At 59.9% G+C, this 11971-nt stretch overlaps 1 protein-coding gene across 1 annotated transcript in view; it reads left to right on the forward strand.

Moving 5' to 3' along the window:
- Positions 1-11971, forward strand: part of CCDC187 (coiled-coil domain containing 187) — a gene marked incomplete at its 5' end in the record, with an annotated part of 41970 nt that overhangs the window by 8981 nt on the left and 21018 nt on the right. Inside the window, 5 exons of the mRNA XM_081269478.1 lie at positions 410-504; positions 4376-4917; positions 5356-5440; positions 8511-8620; positions 11470-11825. Of these exons, the coding sequence (XP_081125604.1) occupies positions 410-504; positions 4376-4917; positions 5356-5440; positions 8511-8620; positions 11470-11825 (1188 nt within the window). The remainder of the gene's footprint in view (positions 1-409; positions 505-4375; positions 4918-5355; positions 5441-8510; positions 8621-11469; positions 11826-11971) is intronic.

The following is an 11971-nucleotide window of genomic DNA, read 5'->3' on the forward strand; positions in this document are numbered from 1 at the left end:
CTGACATGTGTCCACTGGGGCTGTGCCACTGGGGCTGTGGCAGCTCTGGCTGCAGCAGCTTCGCCCTGACTCGTTAGGAAAAGAGGGCATTCACAAGCCTTGCCCTGGGTGACTCCACAGAGGAGAGGCCCAGACCTGGGCACCTTTGTCTGGGGGTGGGGGCTGGGGGTTGAGCCCGATTCCCTGCTGCTGGGCTCCAGCGAGGCTGCGGGGTTCCAGCCCAAGTGTGCTCTGGGAGGACCATGCTGCCTCCACCCCAGCCCCTGAAGTGAGACCCCCCTGCCAATACCCTGCAGGACTCTTCAGAATCCAGCCTGAGGCCTGGTGGAGGTTGGGGCCCGGATCTGAGGCCGAGACATGGGCTGTGGGGTCTTCTGCTGGGGGGCTGTAACTGCCCCTTCTTCTTTAGGGCCTGGAAGCCCCTGGGAACCTGGCATCTCCTGTGCTTCAGTGGAACAAGGTGACATCTGGCAAGGTGCTGGGGGCCCAGGAGGCCCCGGGCAGGTGGGTACGACGTGGGGGCTGCTGTTTCTGTGCATGGCTGTGGTGGCAGACAGGGCAAAGGACAAATCCAGGGGCCCCATGCTGCCATGGTGAAGCTCCTGGGACCTGTGCTCGGCTGCCGGGGCTCCAGTGCAGGGAGCAGCTGGTCCCTCCAGTGTTTTCTCGGAGGTCAGAGGAGCATGTGGGACCCACATCGTCCATGCTCAAGGGCACAGCTCAGAGCCCTCTGACGGACAGCTGCTCTGGGACAGTCACCCCAGAGGAGACCACCCCCGGCTGTCACTCCACCCACTCTCCCGGGAGAGCAGCTTTTAGTTTGCTCTGGCCATGGATTTGCCCCTAGTGACATTTCGTAATAACGGCTCCGAAAGGTAATGGCCCCGGCTTCTCACTGCATGTCAGGGCCTCCCACCCACCTCGTTCAATGTGAAGCAGGGCTTCACATCATTTTGCTCTGTCCACACCAATCGGCTTCCCTGTCCGTGGACATGGGGCTGCCCTGCCTTCCAGCTCCCGTGGCTGACCGCTGTGGCCATGGCTGCCGGGCCAGCTCACATACCTGCCTTTATTCCTCCTGGGAGCACCTGCAGGCTTGAGCCATGATCCCGAAAGACACAGTGCTAAACTCCATAGTTCCAAATGTTGAAATCCTGAAAGAGCAAAATCTTTAAAGTCTCTAAAATCACCAATCTGAGCGATGTAAATCCTGAAAATATAATTCTGTAAAAAATAATTTAAAAATTATTTCAAAGATGTATATTTTCAGAGGGGGATTTATTGGAGAAACATAAAAGCCTGACAGGACACTTGGTGGCAACTTACTGGATAAAGCAGACAGTCACAATGTAGGTAATTATGCAAGCACGAGCACTCAGCTCTGCTAATGACGGTTACACGGGCTTTTCAGTTAGGAGCAGATGAACCGAATTCATAAAGACATGTCAAAACATGGCCCTGTGGTTGGTGATTGTGTATGCCCAGCTTTATAGCTTCAGTCATCTGGGAGCCAGGTGTGGTGGCCACACTTGTGATCCAGCTACTCAGGAAGCTGAGGCAGGAGGACCCCAAGTTCCAGGCTAGCCTGTGCAACTTAGCAAGGCCCTGTCTCAAAGTAAAAAGTGCTGGGTTGCGGCTCAGTGATGGAGCACTTGCCTAGTATGTACGAGGCCCTGGGTTCCATCCCCAGGACAGCAAGAAAATGACAAAAATCCTGTGGTCATCGGAAATATGGTGATGGACAACCTGTTTTGCTTCACTGGGTCACCACTGCACAGAGGGACCCCAGCAAGCTAGCTCTTGGGAAATTTTCTCTCACACAAGTGGACGTGCACAAAGGTGCTGTTTGAACCTCTTTACCTGCATGCACGAAGCTCAGGCACAGGCCAGCATGGAGTGAGGCTCTCTGCTGGAGTCACACTGGCCAGAGGTGCACAAAGCCAATGGGAAATCAGGAGTCTCAAGGGCTTTCTGTTCAGGACCCCGACATGAATGCAGATGAAATGCATCTCATAGCAAACTGCAAAATATAATGCCGGCAATTTAAAATAGCAGGGGAAAAACTAAGAGAGAAAAGAGGCATAAAAAAAAAAAAGCTAAACTAAATAGGAAATCCGACGTGTGAAAAAGTGCTTTCCAGGGAGGGGCTTGGCAGTTGGAGGAGGTGGTCCGCAGACCATGTTCCAAATCTTGCACGGCGACGGGGCTGCCTTCTTCCTCTGTCTCCTGGGAGATGCTCACGCTCATTTCCACACAGCGGGTCCCAGCCCTCTGAGCTCTTGCTCGCCTCGGGAGGCACCCTGCCCCGGGCATCCAGGCTCCCCTCGTCCTGTTCTGCCTGCTGACCATGGCAAGCAGGCTGATCCTCCGGAGCCGCCTGGCGTGGGGATCCCCGTGTTCAGAATCCCAGCCTTCAGGATTCCAACATTCACGATTCTTTTAATCTTTCAGAGTTGAGATTGTAGACCTTAGGAATCTTGCTCTTTGGGGATTTGACATTAGGGGTCATGAGTTTGGAAGTACGACACGCGCCCCATCCCTGAGCCCCAGCCCCAGCCCGCCTGGCTCTTGTCTTTGTTTCCGATTGTTTTGTCTTCACCATCCTGTGTTTTACTCCAACCAGGGCACTCTCCACCCCTGAGCTGTTTGGGAGCCAGTGGGGACGTCTGCAGGCCCTCCCCACCCTGTAGGGGAGCCGGGGAGGGGGCTTGCTTCTGGCTCTTGCCTGGGAAGGGCTCCCTGGGCTCTGCAGTGAGCCTTAGCCAGGGCCAGCCTCTGCCTGGCCCAGCCTCATTCTGGTCACCTGCCGTGGATGGGCCCAGGTGGGCAGCTGGATCTGGCTGGAGGCTGGGCTCAGGGCTTCCCCTTGAGGTGCTGCAGCCAGGAGCACCCTGCCCTGTGTTTTCAGAGGACACTTTGGCAGCTGGTGTTGGGAGGGGCTCGAGGATGGCCCCAGCCCCCTTTCCTTGGCTGGACACCCTTCCTCATGCCCTGGCTGCTCCTCTGGCTCCGTATCTGGTCTTTTCTGGACTACCTCCCTGGACTCAGGGCCCAGAGGTGCCCAGGGGTCTGCATATGTAAACCTTTAAACGCACACTGGCTCCAGGGAGAGAGGACTCAGCTCCACCCAGACCCTGTACCCTAGGGCAGACCCTCCCTGGCTGCCTGTCAGGCTCCTGTGCCACACGGTGCTGTGGAGGTCTGTCCCCCTGGTGGGAGGCTGTAGGTCCTCCTCACTCTCTGTCTCCTTGCCCTTTGCTATTTCCACTTTTAAAAAAATGTGTCAAGCATAACAAAATCCACCATCTTAGCCAGGTTTTTAATTTATTTTGTGGTTGTAGATGGGCAGAAGGCCTTTACTTATATGTTAATTTTTAGGTGGTGCTGAGGATCGAGCCCAGGGCCTCACGCACGCTAGGCAAGTGCTCTGCCACGGGGCCCAGCCCCAGCCCTTAGCCATGTTTTGTGATCCTTAATCCATCTGGATTTTATTTTATGCTAAATTTATTTATAACTGAAGCAGGAAAGCAGAGGTCGTGCCCAAGGAGGGGCCACGGTGTGATGTCTGACACCCAGGTGTGTCGCAGGAGGTTTCAGTCAGGCTTAACGAGCTCTCCGGCATCTCCACTTTGGGCGGCTTCCTCAGTGTGCAGAGCGGCATCCTCAGCTAGTCGCCCATGGCGCCACGGCACACGGTGCCCTCGCGAGGCACCAGCAACACCCTTCCCCACCTCGTCCAAGTGTGTGGCCCCTGTGGCACTAGTAGGTCCACACCACCGTCCTGCCGTGGCCGCCGCCCCACGTGACAGACGCCCCAGGCCAGCCTGTCCCTGTCTACCCTTGGTTCTGTGTCTGGATTCCAGGATGCTGGCCCTCACCTAAGTGGGGTCTGCCTTCATTACCTTCTGTGATGTCCAGCAGCCCAGCTTGGTGGCCCAAGCCCCACCACAGCTGCTGACACAATTTCCTGTTTCCTGCTGAGTAACGTGCCCCCGTCCCGCTCTGCCGTCCTGCCTCGTCTGCTGGTGGACACAGACACCACTGCGCCCGGGTATGGGAGTGGTGGCTCACAGTCCTTGATTCCTCTGCTTTCACCCAACACGGGTTTTCTGCCACACGGTGGCAACATGGTGTTAAAGTCAGAGACCCGTGGATGTCCCTCCCCCTCCCAGGCCACAGCCAGGCCCCCTTCTCTTCTGTTAAACAGCCGTGGGCCAGCTGCCTGTGGAGGCCAGAGCCTCTCTGGCCTCTGTGACAGACAGGGCTCTGCTGAGCCGCCGGTCACTCCTCCCTGCTGTTCTGTACACGGCCATTCTGCACATGCCAAGCGACGCAGCCCTGCGGGGGCTGAGCACCTGCTCTTCTCTTCCGGCAGCTTCTGTCTGTGTTTGAACAGAGCCTGGGACCACACTGAGACCCTGGAGACCGGAACCGGCGCCCCGCTGCTGCTGTCCACCACTTCCTCCCTGGGCCCCCTGCACCTCCAGGACCTCTCCCGGGGGCTCTGCGTCTACCTGGACCCACAAGAGGCTGACCGGCTGGGCTCCTCAGGCCCCCTGCAGTTCCAGTACAAGCAGGCCCGGCTGCAGGCCTTGGAGACCATGGCCAACGTGCTCAAGCAGCGCATCGACATCCTGACCACCAAGCTGCGCGGGGCGGAGGCCTCGGACACTGCCCTGGACTGGCCACCTGTGGGCCCCAGCTCTGCACCTACTGCCCTCACACTCACTGCCACGGCCTGCCCCAGTGCCTTGATGCCCAACAGAGAAACAGGGACACCCCAGGACTGGGCTGGCCTGCAGGCTAAGCCCCTCATCCCCTCCTCCTGCTTCCTTAATGATGACCCAGAGCTGTGGAGCCCGAGCTGGAAGACACAAAGCGTAAGCCCAAGGGCCCGCCACCAGAGCCAGCCCCAAGGTACGACTGGGGCCTTGGGCCCAATGGCCAGCGAGTGGCCAGGAGGTCCCATGAGCGGGAGCACAGGACCCCATTACCAGTTGGTTTCCTCTCTGGAAGCAGGGAGAGGAAGGCCATAGCTAGGAGTTGTCCAGGGTGGGCAGGGTGAGAATAGCTGTCCTCCTAGAGTGGCACATGATGTAGTTGCCCTCCCTGTCTTGTCTGAAGACAGGTTGAAGAAGGGGTGAGGCTGCTGCACTGCCCGTGTGCCCTCCACTCCCTGCCCTGCCTTTCTCCAGGGGCCTGAAGGCTAGGTGGGCACTGCAGCTCATTTAGACCCACTGCAAAATGTGCCCGGGCACCCCTGCCAGGGCGTCCCTGTCCCCGCTAACCTGCAGCTCCTTGTCCTGCTGATTCCGTCCTGCTGATTCCCTGCCATGACATGTGCCTCTTTCAAAGGTGTGGAACAGAGACTCTGGGAGCTGGAGAAGAGGCTGCAGAGAGATTCGGATTCCTTCAGGTCCCTTGGTGCCCCCTTAGGGAGGTAAGCCCAGAGAGCTCCCTTGGCAAGTGCCCCTGGAGCTGGTCGAGGGCCAAGGCCAGGGAGCTGGGTGCAGCCAGGCTGGGCAGGGAGGGCACAGCTCCCAGGATGTGGGCCAAGTCATGCTGGCCCTGATGCTGGTCCGCGCCATGGGGTGGCTCTCTGGACAGCTCTGGCCGGGCAGCTGGCAGTGGGTCCCTAAGCCAAGCCCTGCCCTGGGCAGTCAAGAGTCCCTGGGAGATACTCACCCACAAACTCCCTTTGTGCTGCTCTGACCCTCGGGAGACACGTCACCTTGGCTCTTTTGTTGGCTGTTGGCAGTTGGCCTTGTCGGGGCCTCTGAGCAGGGCCTTCCTTCATCTGTCCAGGCCCCACACCCCACGTCTCAGTTCTAGGACCACTTGGACCTTTGCCCTTCTTCCACCCATCCCCAGCTGTGGCCCACGGCCTTCTCTAGGTCCAGGTCACAAGGTGCATTTGAAGTCCCATCTGTGGGGACATGGTACCTGCTCTGTGCCCCCAGACCCCCTCCCACTTAAGCTTAGGAGGGGCCCCTGCTGCCCCATTGAGTCCCAGGCTGCAGCAGAGCCAAGGAAGAAGCTTCAGTCCCTTGAGGGCCTTGAGGGGCCATCTGGTATGACATAGTTGGGTACAAGATGGCTGTGCCTGTGCCTACCTCAGCTCTCCTGATGGCTATGGCCTCGAGACCTACCCCAGGGCCCATGGACAAGGTAGGGCCCCTTCTTCTGAAAACTCTCCTCTGCCACCCCAAAAAATCTCCCTTCACCCCTGGTTTGTCTTCAAACTGAACAAAGCCCCTGGTCAGGGGACCCCAGCCTGGCCTGAGCAGCCCCTCCCCAGGGAGCCCAGGACCCTGGATTCCAAAGGTAGAGCCACTACCAGAAAGACGGGGCTGCAGGCCGGGGGTTCTGGACGAGGACGGCGGTGGCCTGGGCATCCTGCATGCCCCCTCAGCCAGAGTCCACCAGGAACACCCGGCCTCTGCCCAGTCCCCACAGCAGGGCTGTGTCACCCCAGCGACCTTGGCAGCTAAGTCAGTGGGCCTGGGGGGCTGGCCCTGCACACCAGAGGGCTAGGATGTGGAGCAGCCGCCACCGGGGTGATGGGTGGGGCCACAGTCACGGAAAGGGTGCTGCTCCCCCAATTCCAAGGTGCTGCTGGGAAGAACCTGACGCCCCCTCCTTGTGAGCTGCCCATGGACAAGGGGCAGGTTAAATTCCCAGCTCTGTCCCTTGACCTTGAGCAGTCTGCTCCCTACCCACAGTGCTCTGGGAAGTGAGGGTGCTGAGGTCCCCCAGCAGGGGTGATGCTGAGGTACCCTCCCCTGCCCTTTCCTATTGGGATCCTTCCCCCTGATGCCTGCTCTGCCCACTGGGAAATTCACCTGTGCCACCTCGTCCCAGCCCCACGGGGTGATGGGCTGGTGATGGCGGATGGTTTGGGCTTGTATTCTCACGGAATCTTGAGGCCAGCAGGGGGCAGCAAAGGGGTGGCTTCTCTGATACCGGCCCCTCCAGCTCCCCAAGCTGTTGAGAAGGGGGTGGGCTAAAACCCGACCATAGAATTTTTGGAGAAGTTAATTTCAGCGCCCCAGGCTCCAAAATGGACAAGCTAGGTCTGTCCTCAGGCGCTCAGACCCAGGCCCAGAAGGGTTGGCTGTTCCTAGCACAGCCACAAAGGGGCCAGAGGGTAGAGGAGTGGCCCAGACCCTTGCCCAGGGCAGGCACTGGGCACTGTGACCCCCTGCCCCCTGCCCAGTCATCTGAGGAGAGACAGGAAGAGGCAGGAACCATATCTAGGATCTGTGCCCCAGAAAGCGCCCTGGGAGAGTGGGGATTAGGGACAGCTCAGTGGCCAGCTGGGCACTCCTGTCCCTTCCAAAGAGCACTGTCCAGGCTGTGCAGGGTGTGTGTGGGCCCACAGGCCTGCCACCTCCACAACACCGGGCCACGCTTCCCTCCCTGGCTGGCCCTTCCCTTGGAGCCCCAGGTTCACTGCATCAGGTGCTGGTCTGCTGCCCTGAGTGAGGCTGGCCCTGTCTCCTTGGCCTCACAGGGACCCCAGCGCTCAATGGCCAGCGCGGGCTGAGACCATTGCCAGCATGTGCCCAGGGTGCCTTGTAGCCCTGTGGCCTCAACACACAGCCACCTGCCTCAGAGACCCCGAACCAGGGCAGGGGCTGGCATGGGGTCACCACCTTATTCCTGCACGGGACTGGCCCACAGTCCATGTGAGATATACACCTGCTGACCCCTAGAGAAGGACACGCCACACACCGGTCTCCATGGCCACAGGTGTGGGCGAATTCTGTCACTGTGCCAGGGACAGATGGTGCCTGAGGAGCACCGGGCCAGGTGTGCTGTGTTCAACCACGCTCTCTCAGGCCACGCTCTGCACGTGCCACATACACACTCACTGTGCCCCACACACTCTAATCTCAACAGCCGTGGCCAGCACTCGAGGGTGTCCCTCCCTGCGTGGCCGCTGACCCCAGGAAGGCCCAGGGGCCCGCCTGGCTCCTAACCCTTGGCACAGCTTGCTGACTGCCTGAGGGAGGGCAGCTCTGAGGCCAGCGGCCTGCCTCCTGGGTCTTGCCAGAGCACTCCTAGATGAGTCCATTCCCAGCCATGAGAATCACTGGGCCCGGCACGAGGGGTCAGCGTCGATGGGTGGGCCCCCGTCTGCCCTGGGCCTCATGGAAGTGCCCTTGGTAACTGGCAGAGGTGACTGGATGGCCACTCTGGCAAAGGGGGCTCTGCCACGGTGCCTGGAGGTGGTCACCTGCGCTCCTGCTGGCTGCTGCAGACCCCGTGCCTTGCCCATGCTGGGGGCCAGGCACATGTGGTGCCACCATTGCACTGCAGGTCACAGGCCCGGGCCTTCCAAGGCTCTGGCCCTCCATCCCGCCCTGGACACACTGAGGTTCAGAGGGCTGCTGAGAGCCTTGGGAGCCCAGATTCAGCCAAGTGAGGGGTTGCCTGCCAGGCCCCTGTCCCCTGTGCTGCCCCCAGCAGCCCGACCTCGCTCACGCCCTTGCTTGTCTGCCTTCCAGCTCGCGCAGGGTGCTGGCACGGGACCCCACCTGCAGCTCCCTTTGTCTGGAGGACGTGCCAGTGGCCAGAGGGCCAGGCTTGGTAATGCCCTGGAGCACCTGGAGCTGCGGTAAGGGCGAGCCTGCAGACGGGTCCTGGGATAGCTGGCCAGGTGGCCAGGGGTGGCCACCAGGGACCCCCTCCACATCCTGTGGGGTGGGAGACCCTCTTCCATGAGGACAGCACCCACCCTTCAGCATTAAAGTGTTTTGGAGGCTTCCGGGCCGCTGCCTGCTCTGTGCTCCTGTCACACCTGCTGTGACCAGTGTGGGGGATGACAGCCCAAGAGCTGGCTTCGTGGCCATGCTCCTGGGTCCCTGCGGGCAGCTTCCTGAGGCACCCAGCACTCAGGAATGAAAAGCTGGTGCCTAGGAGGGGGTTGGGGTGCCTGCCCCACACCCTGACTTGGTCCTAGCAGCAGCCTGGGCTGTGTGCTGGGAGCCCTCTGCCCCGCCTTGGCCAGGAAGGGCAGCGGGAGGCCTGGGCAGCTGGGGCCGCGTGCTGACTCCGAGCAGGCTTTCATGGCTGGGTGGCCACTGACTTTCCTCAAAAGAACAGGGTTTGGACATGGTGGTGAAGCATGGTCATGTCTGCTGTGAGAGGCGGGCAGGTGGGCGCATTCGGCCCTCAACCCAGAGCAGTGGCGGCCACACCTCGCCCACCTTTTGGTTGGGCAGTGAGGCCTGTGAGGCCCAGTGGCCTGAGAAAGCCCCGGGCACAGCAGAGCCCCAGGCTTCCCCTGCAGGGCTAGTAACTGGGTGGAGGGGGTCTCAGACCCAGGCTCAGAGCCACCCCCACGGGCCAGACCCATCCCACTGAGGCCTCCCAGTGAGGTTGCTCAGTGTGTCCTCTGTGGGCCTAGAGACGTGCAGGCCCGTTCTTCTGTGGACTGGCGGAGGGCTGTGGAGAGTGTGTTGGCTGTGTGTGCTTGTGCAGGCCCTCGGCTCTGGAGGACCTCTCAGCCTGGGGCGGGGGGCACCTGGTCCTCAGGCCAACGTTGCTGATGCTCCTGGGCTCCAAGTTTCCAAAGCTCCTTGTGGTCCCCAGTGTTACGGCTCCTCCATACTGTCCCTGAGCATCCTGGTGTCTGGCACCTACTGGCACCCGAGCCCTGCCCTCATGATGCTTGCATTTTGGGGACACAGGCATAAGAAGATGAGCCAGTCAGAACACCCGGTGCCTGGGATTCTGGGCCTTGAGAGCCAGGGGCAGAGAGCCGTGGACGGGGGTCCACAGCCAGGAGGACCCAGCCCACCTCCCACCTGTCTGGTCTATTTGGCTTCTCTAACAGAAAGTCCAAGGCGGGGTGATTTATAAGGAAACAGAACTTAGAGCCTTGTGTTCTAGAGGCCGGAGGTTAAGAGCAAGGTGCCAGCCTGTGAGGGCTTCCTTGCTGAGCTGTCCCGTGGTGGAGAAGAGCGGCTGAGAGGAGGAAGGGGCTGAACCCACACTCCACGGTGGACACTCTCCTCGTTAATCTGGTCATGGGGGTGGAGTCCTGAGGACTGATCAGCTCCTAATGCTGCTGTCACAGCAATCAGATGTCAACATGAGTGTTGGAGGGGACATTCAAACCAGAGCCTGGCCCCTCCTCTCCCCAGAGTGTGGCCTGAAGTGGCCGTGAGCTGCCCAGGAACCCAGGGGTAGGTCAGGACCAGCGCTCTGTCCAGCCTTTGCTGGATTTACATATTGTCCTCTCTGAGTGGCTGAACAGAGGTTGGCCTTTGTGTGAGGGTCAGGGGAAATTCCTGACCACAGTAGGTGGCCACTTCCTGGCCAGGATCTTCCAAGGGGTAAGATCAGGGTTAGGCCCATGAGCAAGTGGTCCTCTGACTCACGCCTCCACCTCATTCACCATGCCTGGGAGGAAGGTGTCAGCAGCCCCATGGGTCACTTGGAGTCCCTCAGCTCTAGCTCCTACCATTGGAACCAGGACTGCCCGAGGGAACTTTCTAGACTCCCCCAGACCAGAGCTGTCTAGTGGAACTTTGTAGACTCCAGCCTAGACCTCGCTGCACAATAGAACCTCCTGCAAGGAGGGAGAACCTGTCAGCCACCAGCCTCACATGACAGTCAAGCCCCTGGGATCCTGGAGTGTGACTGGAGAGTGGAATTTGACATCCTGTTTCCTTTAAGCTTAAATGTGAACAGCAGGTGTGGCTGCCTCTGGCTTAGCTCTGAGATGCTGTGGGTCTCTGCCTGAGGGCAGGGCATCCTGCCAGCTCTTTGGGGGGCTGTGACCCCTGGATCCAGGCCCCAGGACTGAGCTCATGCCCAATCGTCATGGTCATGCTTAGCAGCAGCAGCAGAAGTGCCAGTGTGGAGCCCTCACGAAGCCACCCCACTGATCCTCGGGCGACCAGGCACTGGGCAGTGGGTGGGGTGTGTTCTCCTAACTCCTTGCCCCCTGTCCAACAGCAGGAGATGGAGGTGGAGGCCGAGGTCATCCTCTGCTTACTGAGGGGGCTGTCCTGCTCAGGGACAGCTCACTTTCTCCTGGATCATGGTTCAGAGCTCAGAGGCATGCAGCTGAGTCTCCCCAGTGATTTATTAGGGGGTGTGGACATAGCCAGAGTGACCAGGAGCTGCCCCTCCCATGTGGCTGGGAGACCCGGGGGACTGGGGCCTCTGAAGCTCCAGGTCCCTGCAGGAGGGTGGCTGGGGGTTGGACACCTTCTCTAGCTCCAGCTTCCCTTGGGGACCCCAAACAAAGGACATGAAATCTTCTTCTTTTGCAAAGGAGTTGTAGCTCAAAGTAGACACCGGCACCTAAACCAGAAGTTTGCAAGTGTCTTCACTGCATATTGTGGCCAGTTAGGGGGCCCTGGGGAGCATCCCACTTCTCACATGGTCCCTTTCTGCGGCTATGGCGATGCGCAGGAACTGGCATAACTCTTTGCGGCCCTTCAACTGCTCCAGGTCTAAGAAGCCGAGCTGCAGTCTGCAGGAAGACCGCGTTCTCTGGGCAGGTGGCAGGGATCCCACCAGCAATGACGAGCTCATCGGCAGCCAGCAGGCGGGTTCCATCATCCAGACCAGAGGGTCTGAGCCCAGGACGGGGCTGGCTGTCCCATGGCCTCTGCCAGCTCTCGCCAGGACCCAGGCCGATGGCCAGGCAGGGGCAGGCTATGGGAAGCCCAAGTGGGACTCCTTCTGGCTGCGCCTCTGTGAGGCAGGAGCACCAATGGCACATAGTAGGGCTGGTCCCTGGGGACCACCAGAAAGAGAAAAGCACCTCTGCTGCCTCTGGGGACTTCATAACCAAGGGGGGGGGGGCACACTCTGGGACAATCTGGAAATCCCAAGAAGAACCCTAGGACTTGCCCCTGTGTTCACACACCCACCTGGTTGTTTCATGGCCTGTTGGGCATTGGTGGGGTTTTGTTTGTTGAGGGTTTTCCACACTTTTCATGGGTGGGTT

This window comes from Spermophilus citellus (genome assembly GCF_964194105.1).
Source record: "Spermophilus citellus genome assembly, chromosome: 2".
Classification (NCBI taxonomy): domain Eukaryota; kingdom Metazoa; phylum Chordata; class Mammalia; order Rodentia; family Sciuridae; genus Spermophilus; species Spermophilus citellus.